The sequence below is a fragment of the Etheostoma cragini genome, chromosome 22 (genome assembly GCF_013103735.1).
Source record: "Etheostoma cragini isolate CJK2018 chromosome 22, CSU_Ecrag_1.0, whole genome shotgun sequence".
NCBI classification, from domain to species: domain Eukaryota; kingdom Metazoa; phylum Chordata; class Actinopteri; order Perciformes; family Percidae; genus Etheostoma; species Etheostoma cragini.
In genome coordinates this window covers 10,924,776-10,934,775 of record NC_048428.1, presented here as the reverse complement: position 1 = coordinate 10,934,775, position 10,000 = coordinate 10,924,776, and the positions used below count along the sequence as shown (strand labels likewise).

At 32.9% G+C, this 10,000-nt stretch overlaps 1 protein-coding gene across 1 annotated transcript in view; it reads left to right on the top strand.

Moving 5' to 3' along the window:
- spag6 (sperm associated antigen 6) overlaps window positions 1-9,581 on the top strand; it is an 11,218-nt gene extending 1,637 nt beyond the window's left edge. Inside the window, exons 4-10 of the mRNA XM_034862787.1 lie at window positions 151-334; window positions 537-742; window positions 1,481-1,654; window positions 1,730-1,882; window positions 2,028-2,219; window positions 9,143-9,259; window positions 9,384-9,581. Coding sequence (XP_034718678.1) covers window positions 151-334; window positions 537-742; window positions 1,481-1,654; window positions 1,730-1,882; window positions 2,028-2,219; window positions 9,143-9,259; window positions 9,384-9,581 — 1,224 coding nt within the window. The remainder of the gene's footprint in view (window positions 1-150; window positions 335-536; window positions 743-1,480; window positions 1,655-1,729; window positions 1,883-2,027; window positions 2,220-9,142; window positions 9,260-9,383) is intronic.
- Window positions 9,582-10,000: the final 419 nt, after the last annotated feature.

Genomic DNA, 10,000 nt, shown 5'->3' with positions numbered 1-10,000 from the left:
TCATTCCAGGCTTGACATGGATATTTTTCATCAAATCATGGAACAATAGTACTGGCTAGTGTTTCTCAATCCTAATTAAAATCCAATGTCAGTTTAATGCTCAATTTGGACCCTGACAGGGAATGTGTGTCTGTGTGTGTTTGCATGCAGAGGTTCTATAAGAAGGCAGCAGCGTTTGTGCTGCGTTCAGTTGCTAAACACTCCCCCGAGCTGTCCCAGGCTGTGGTGGCCAGCGGTGGAGTTGATGCCCTGGTTCTCTGTCTGGAGGAGTTTGATCCTGGGGTGAAGGAGGCTGCTGCCTGGGCTCTCGGCTACATCGCACGGCACAACGCATGTAAGGAAAACACGATGACATGCTTAGATTTCTACGATTTTCCGCTGCCTTTTTCTCACTTTCTTGGTTTGAAGAAACATCTAAGCCTATAAGTCATCTCTCAAATGCCGTCCTATGTCTCTCGTTGCACTTGCACACATAGACCCTTTAACCTTTATCTGTGTTGTTTTCACGTTTCCCACCTCTTTCTATTAATGTGCAGCATTGTCTCAGTCGGTCGTGGATGCGGGTGCTGTCCCCCTGCTGGTGCTGTGTCTTCTGGAGCCTGAGATCGCCCTCAAACGTATCGCAGCTTCCACCCTCAGTGACATCTCCAAGCACACGCCAGAGCTGGCCCAGACGGTGGTGGACGCTGGTGCCATCGCACATCTGGCACAGATGATACTCAATCCAGATGCCAAACTCAAGGTAGGCCGGCTTAAAGAACATCCTTGCATATACAACTGTTGGTTTAGTCCAGCTCATTAATGACAAAAAGTAATCTTTATACAATGGATCATTTTTTGAAGTTACAGTAATTACATACCTATATGGATATGTATATATATATATATATATATATGTATGTATAAATATGCAATTGTTTTTTTTCTTAATTTTGATTTTCTTTCCTTATAACAGTGGTTGCCAAATAAAGTAAATAAATCACTAATATCTGAATATTCATGTAACCGAATGCACGCCCTCTATTGTTTTATTATTGAAGCTTAAGGTTGATTTTAATCATGACAATAGAAATGCAAATTATTTTCTTTAATGCTTTTACTTATCCATTATACATCATATGTTTATTCATATATGCAAATTGAGTACAAATATACCATTGTAGTAACTTGAAATTCTGTGTGCATTTTTATAAATCCTGCAAGAAAAACAATCATACATGAATGAGGTCTCTACTAGTTTTGCATAAGATAAAAAAGTGGTGAATGTGAAGCAAAAAAGTGGCTCCTGCCTTGACTTGACATTGGCTGCATGTAGATTATTTTGGACTTTAGAAACAACTCCGTAGATAATACATTTAATTAAATTTTACTACTGTACCATTCGAGTGTAGCCACACAACAAAAAACAGTAACATTTCAACATAGATGCTGGCTTTAGACAAAATGTAGTACAAAATTGTATGCTTTTGTCTCCATCCAGAGGCAGGTGTTCTCAGCCCTCAGTCAGATCAGTAAGCACTCGGTCAGCCTGGCGGAGATGGTGATAGAGGCTGACATCTTCCCGGCAGCAGTGGCCTGCCTCAAAGATCCAGATGACTACGTCAGGAAGAACGTCACCACTCTGATGAGGGAGGTGGTGAAACACACACCAGAGGTAATGCACACACTTACAGTTGTAGGGACGATTATGAATGGCTGGACACAAAGTTATCTGTGTCTGTGTTTCCAGTTGTCCCAGGTGATTGTGAATTGTGGTGGCATGGCAACTGTGATCGACTATCTAGGCGAGTGCCGTGGAAACCTGCGGCTGCCGGGGATCATGATGCTGGGATATGTGGCAGCTCACAGTGAGAACCTTGCCATGGCTGTCATTCTCTCCAAGGTGTTCATTTCTCTTCTGATTCTCCTCGAAAAGCCATTTGACAGCTAAATCCACCACTAAAAGCACAGATATTCCTTCAGGTGCAGTATGTAGGTCATATTGACTGAACCAGTCCTGTTGTGCTGTGGGTCTTCCTGTCCTACAGGGGGTGCCCCAGCTGGCCCTGTGTCTGTCTGAGGAGCATGAACATCACATCAAGGCGGCCATAGCCTGGTCCATCGGCCAGATAGGTCATCACACCCCTGAACATGCCAAGGCAGTGGCCACCTCGGACCTCCTGATCAAACTGCTGGAACTCTACATGGATCCCAGCAGCTCAGAGGACCTGCAAGCCAAAGTAAGAGCTGCAGCTCTGCAGGTTGATTTGCAGCGAGATAGTGGAATGAGCAGTGTTTTTTTAAATTATCACAACGGAAATGAAACTAACATGAATTACCTCCCAAAAACAGACACTTTTATTGACTGTTTTTGACATAGGATACTATAACATGACATTTTTCAACATACTGTACTATTAGTTTTTTTATGACTTCTTCATTGCACTACCCTGTGACTTTTTATGATATACTGTGACTTTCTATTTAATTTTGATATACTGTATATGACAAAAAATAAAAATAACAGACGATCCCACAATTAATGTTACGTCCTAATGTCTAGGACATTCTGTACCATTGTTTTTTGTTACATTTTTTGACATACTATACTACGACTTTTTTCAACATATTATACCAAAATATCACATATTTTGACTCAAAATACTATGGCTATTTCGACATACTATGCTATGGCTTTTTTTGATCACCTTTTAGATGTAATATACTATGGCTTTTTTATCACTTTTTTAGACATACTATACTACACTTTTTTTGTCACTTTTTCAACACCCTATGCAAATACTTTTTTGACATACTATACCATGCCTTTCGACTTACTATACTGTGACTTTTCTAATGATTCTTTTTGACATACTATGCTATGACTTCTTTTGACATACTGTACTATGACTTTTTTTATTACTTTTTTGGACATACTATACCATGGCTTTTTGATTTTATTTTAAATACTATACTGTGACTTTGTTTGAACTTATTTCGACATAAACTACTATGGCTTTTTCGACATACTATACTAAGGCTTTTTTTTTCTTTTTGACATACTATACTAAGGCTTTTTTATTACTTTTCGACATACTATATTATTGCTTTTTTCACATACTAAACTGACTTTTTATCACTATTTTTAACATACCATACAACAACCTTTTCAACACTATGGCTTTTTTCCAACATGCTAAAACTTTTTTCAACATGTTGCTTTTTTCACCTTTTTCAACATGCTGTACTATGGCTTTTTTATCTCTTTTTTGACACACAACACAATACATTTTTCAACATACTCTACTATGGCTTTTTATTACTTTTTTGACATACTATGAAATATGTTTTTCAACATACTATGCAACGTTTCTTCTATTTTTGGACATACTACACTATGCCTTTTTGACTCACTATACTACGACTTTTCTAATGATTTCTTCAACATACTATAGTATGGATTTTTCATGATTTTTTCAACATACTATACTATGACTTTTTTCATCACTTTTTAGACTATCCTATGGCTTTTAATCACCTTTTGCGACATACTATACAATGGCTTTTTTTGTTTTTTTAGTCATACTATGCTATGCCTTTTCAAATTACAATACTTTGCCTTTTATGATTTTACTCAACATACTATACTGCGACATTTCTAATGATTTTTTCAACATACTCTACCATGCCTTTTGTATGACTTTTTTGACTTAGTAAACCAGGCTTTTTTATGATTCTTTCTACATACTATACTATGATTTTTTGAAATACTATAACGTTTTTGACATACTATAGTATGGATTTTTTATCACCTTTTTTCAACATACTATAGTATGGATTTTTTATCACTTTTTTCAACCTACTATTCTATGGCTTTTTTATCACTTTTTTAGGTATACTATACTATACTTTTTTTTTCACTTTTTCAACACCCTATGCAAATACTTTTTTACATACTATACCATGCCTTTCCGACTTACTATACTGTGACTTTTCTAATGATTACTTTTTTGACATACTATGCTATGACTTCTTTTGACATACTGTACTATGACTTTTTTTATGACTTTTTTGGACATACTATACCATGGCTTTTTTTTACTTTATTTTATATACTATACTGTGGCTTTGTTTGAACTTATTTCGAAATAAATTACTATGGCTTTTTCGACATACTATACTAAGGCTTTTTTATTACTTTTCAACATACTATACTAAGGCTTTTTTATTACTTTTCAACGTACTGTACTATTGCTTTTTTCACACACTAAACTATGACTTTTTTATCACTATTTTTGAAATTCCATACAAGAACCTTTTCGACATACTACATATACTATGACTTTTTTATCACTTTTTTGACATACCGTACAACAATCTTTTCAACACTATGGCTTTTTTCCGACATGCTAAAACTTTTTTCGCCATATTGCTTTTTTCACCTTTTTCAACATGCTGTACTATGGCTTTTTTGTCTCTTTTTTGACACACACAATAACTTTTTCAACATACTCTACTATGGCTTTTTTATTACTTTTTTGACGTACTATAAAGTGTGTTTTTCAACATACTATACTATGTTTTTTCTATTTTTAGACATACTATACTATGACTTTTTTTCATCACTTTTTTAGACTATACTATGGCTTTTAATCACCTTTTGCAACTTACTATGCTATGCCTTTTCAACTTACAATACTATGCCTTTTATGATTTTATTCAACATACTATACTATGACATTTCTAATGATTTTTCGACATACTATTGTATCGAATATTCATGATTTTGATTTGAATTTTTTTGACTTAGTAAACCAGGCTTTATTATGATTCTTTCTACATACTATACTATGATTTTTTTTAAATACTATAACGTTTTTGACATACTCTAGTATGGATTTTTTATCAGTTTTATTGACATACTATACTATGGCTTTTTTTCCTGTTTCTATGACATACTAACCAATGCCTTTTCAACATACTATACCGTGGCGTTTTATAACTTTTTTGACATATTACAACATGGCTTTTTGACATACTAATACTATGTTTTTTTTTTAAAAATACATTTTCTAAATAATTGTTTTATGATTCTTTTCAACAAACTATAGAAGGGCTTTTTTATCACAGTTTTTTCAACCTACCATCCAACAACGTTTCTGACATACTACACTATGGCTTTTTCCGACATACAATAGTATTGCTTTTTTCTAATTTGTTTGACATATTATAATGTGACTTTTTACGATTTCTTTTGACATACAATACTATGACATTTCTAATGATTTTTCAACATATTATAACATGCCTTTTAAAAAAAAAAATTGACATATTATACTATGACTTCTTTCGACATACTATAGTATGATTTTTTATCACTTTTTAGACATACCATACCATTTTCAACATACTTTTTCAACATACTTTACAATGTATTTTTATCATTTTTTTCAAGAATCCATACTATAATTTTTTCAGTATACTATGATTTTTTTTGACTCACTATACTATTACTTTTTTGACATACTATACTATGGATTTTTTCATATTTTCGAAATACTATGGCTTTTTTTACTTTCTATACTGTGGCTTTTTTCAACATACTATACTATGATGTTTTTCATTTATTAGACAAACTATACTATGCCTTTTCTGACATACTATACTATGAAGTTTCTTATGATTTTTTTCGACATAATGTGCCTTTTTTATGATTTTTTCAACGTACTTTACTATCATTTTGTTCAATACGCCATCCTTCAAATTATTTCAACATTTTATGGTTATGGCTACTATCATTTTTTTGACATACTATACTATGGCTTTTTAATCACCTTATTCAACATTGTGTACTATGGCTTTTTTTATCACTTTTTCAACACATTATACTAACGTTTTTATCATTTTTTGAACATACTACATAATTATGCACACAGGAAAATAGACCCACAGATACACAACTCAGGTACAATGGTTTTATTAGCAAAGCTAATAAACAGAAGCAAGAGTGTCCAATAATCGGCAGGTAAAGGTAAAGACAGGTAAACAGAGAATGGTCAAAATTCAAGGGAAACAACAGGAACTCAGGATAACAGAACAAAGGAAAAAACACTTGAAGGCTGAACACAGGGAAGCAGACCATCTCGCCCTGGGGTAAGGGGAAGACTGAACTCAAATACACAAGACAGGGGAGACAATGAGACACAGGCGCAACACATTAGGGCTGGGATAGGTATTCACACAGGTGGGAAAATCTACAACACAGGAAACAGAAAATATGCAACGTGACGTGAACAATTTTAGACATACTATACTATGCCTTTTTGACTTACCATACTGTGACTTTTCTGATTGATTTGGGTGGCAGTGGCTCAGACTGTAGGGCTTTGGGTTGGAACCGTAGGGTCGCTGGTTTGAGTCCACACACGGACCAAAGTATGGCGGTGCACTCGTAGCTGGAGAGGTCCCGGGCAGCCCCCTCACTCAGACATCTCTCCATTAGTGCATGTATAGGACCTGAGCATGTGTGTAATAACGAGTGTTAATTGTAATTTCACCTTGTGGGACTATAAAGGACACATAATTATTATTTTTTTTCCAACATAGGCCACTTACTGTGCCTTTTTTATGACTTTTTTCACATACTACACTATGACTTTTTTCAACTTACAACTTTTTATGGATTTTTCAACATACTATACTATGCCTTTTGTTTGATTTTTTTGATATACTATGCTTTAATTTCTTTCAATATAATATACTATGATGTTTTTCAACATACTATACTATGCCATTTTTATGATTTTTATGCCATACTATACTATGACTTTCTTTTGTCTTTTTTCAACACATTATACTATGACTTTTTAATTACTTTTTTCGACATACCATACTATACCTTTTTTAGGATTTTTCAACTTACTATACTGTGACATTTCTAATGGTTTTTTCGACATATGAGGTATTTATTATTTTTTCAACTAACCATACTATGCATTTTATGACTTTTTACAACATACTCTACTATGACTTTGTTATCACTTTTTTGAGATACCGTACTAGGGCTTTTTCAGCATACTTTACTATAACATTTTATGATTTATTTATTTGACATATCATAAAATGACTTCTATATGCCTTTTTAATGACTTTGTTGAAATACTCTACCATGACTTTTTATGACTTTTTTCAACATACAACAGTATGACTTTTTTCGATTTACTATACCATGACATTTCTAACGTTTTTTTGACATACTATAATATGCCTTTTTATTCATTTGACATAATATGCTATGACTTTTTTATGTCTTTTTTCAACTTACTATACTATGCCTTTTAATTACTTTTGTGAACATAGCATACTATGCCATTTTTGTAATTTTTTCGACATACTATACTATGACTTTCTTATGACTTTTTTCGACATACTATGACTTTTTAATTACGTTTAAAAAAAATACTACACAATTACTTTTTTCGACTTAATATACTATAACATTATTAATGATTTTCGCAACATACTACAATCTGACCTTTTATGAATTTTTTTGACATACTATACCATGCCTTTTATATTATTTATTTTACATACTATAATTTCTTTCATTATACTAAACCATGACTTTTTCAACATACTGTACTATTCCATTTTTATGATTTTTTGTCATACTATACTATGACTTTCTTATGACTTTTTTCAACATAATATACTAAGACTTTTTAATTATTTTTGAAATAATACTATGGCTTTTTCATCACTTTTTTGACATTCTATACCATGACTTTTTACGAATTTTTTTTTTACTTACTATGCTTTTTTCTGATTTTTTCAAAGTACTATACTATGACTTTTATAAGACTTTTTTGACTGTACTATTTTTTTTCAACATAATATACCTTCCTTTTCCCGTTTTTTGACTTACTTTACTTGATAAAGTTGACTTTTCTAATTGTGTTTTGAACATACTATACAAGGCCTTTTTTCAGAAATTTTTCAACTTACTATGCTAAGACTTGTTTCGACTTACTATATGATGAGTTTATCATGATTAATTTTACTTTTTTGACGCACTATACTGTGACTTATTTCAACATACTATACTGTCTTTTTTATGACTTTTCAATGACTGTATTAATGATTTCTGAAACATAGTATGTTTTGACATTTAACATACTGTACTAAGACTTTATTATGATTATGTCAACATACTCTGCTCTAACTTTGTAATGATTTTTTCGACATACTACCCTGACTTGTTCTGATTTCATTGACATACTCTATTATGACTTTTATCAACTTACTATACTATGACTTTTCTTTTTTTGTGATCAAATTTTTATTTTTAAGTACTATGACTTGATTTTTTTGACATACTATACTATGACTTTTTTCGACATACATACTTCAACATTTTGCAACATATTATACTATGGCTTTTTGATCACTTTTTTCAACATACTAGAGTCTGGCCTTTTTAATCCCCTTTTTGACATTCTATACTATGGCTTTTCATAAACACTTTTTTAACATACTATACTATGGCTTTTTTATCCCTTATTTTTGAAATTCTATGCTATGACTTTTTAGACTTACTATACTATGACATTTCTAAGGATTTTTTTGACATACTATACTATGCCTTTTTATGATTTTTCAACATACTATAATCTTTTCCCTTTTTTGACATACTATGTTTTTTCTATCACTTTTTTTGACATGCCATACCACGATTTTTTGCAACATACTATACTATTGCTTTTTCATCACCTTTTTTGACATACTGTATTTTTTTATTACCTTTTCAATATACTATACTATGACTTTTTCTGGACGTTTGGGACATATTAAATTTTGATTTCCTTTCCGACATTCTATACCATTTTTTTTTTTTTTTTAATGATTTTGGCAACATTCTACACTATGACTTTTTTCAACATACTTTACTATGAGTTTTGGATTAACTTATTCATGGAATAGCTTTTAGTGCATTCTAAGAAAGTTCTAAAAGAGAAAAAGTTCTTTTCCTGCATTCATACATAGAGCTACTGTACATAAAGTGACAGGTCAGCTGGAATTGAATGTCACTTGGTAGAAAGCTAAGAGAAATAGAAAAGCTTTCTATGACTGTATATGCATATTCCCGTCCTCCCCCTCTCCTTAGAGTAAGAAGGCTCTGAAGAGCATTCTGCAGAAGTGCACCTACCTGCCAGGTCTGGAGCCCCTCCTCTACGACGTTCCAAGCAACATCCTCAAATACGTTGTCTGCCAGTTCAGCAAGGTGAGTGACTGAGTCTACAACTTCAATCATTATTCAGCATTAACATTTTATTTATATTAATGTCAGTTTTTGTTTTGTTCAGATTGTATATCTGTATTATGCACTGCTTTTAATCTCCTCAAAGGTGCTGCCTAATGACAGTAAGGCTCGCCGTCTATTTGTGACCAGCGGGGGGCTGAAGAAAGTGCAAGAGATCGATGCTGAGCCTGGCTCCCCTCTCCAGGAGTACATCAATGCTATCAACAGCTGTTTTCCTGAAGAGATAGTCAGGTATGTTTTATCTCCCCCCCCACACACACATGCTAAAACAAACCTTTTGTAAGGAACACCTCTGAGATATCTAGGAGTGACTGATCCGATCACATCATCATATAAATGGTAGTTAGTTCAGATCTGTGTGCTAACTCAGCAGTACATTTTTAGTACTATTTTCTTCCTCCATCCCATATTCCCGTCCTATCATGATCTTTTTTTTTTTTTTTTTACCATTTATTTAGATTAACAATGAGCCTAAATGTATTACAATAAAATATATTAGAATTAAGAATAAACTCAGCAAATGCCATTGAATGAGTTATACTGTGTTTATAAAAAGCAGAATTTAGGTGTATGATTATGGTAATAAGGACAGACTATCCTCAGTATTAAACAGTGTAGGATATTTACAGAATGTGTGTGTGTGTGTGTGTGTGTGTGTGTGTGTGTGTGTGTGTGTGTGTGTGTGTGTGTGTGTGTGTGTGT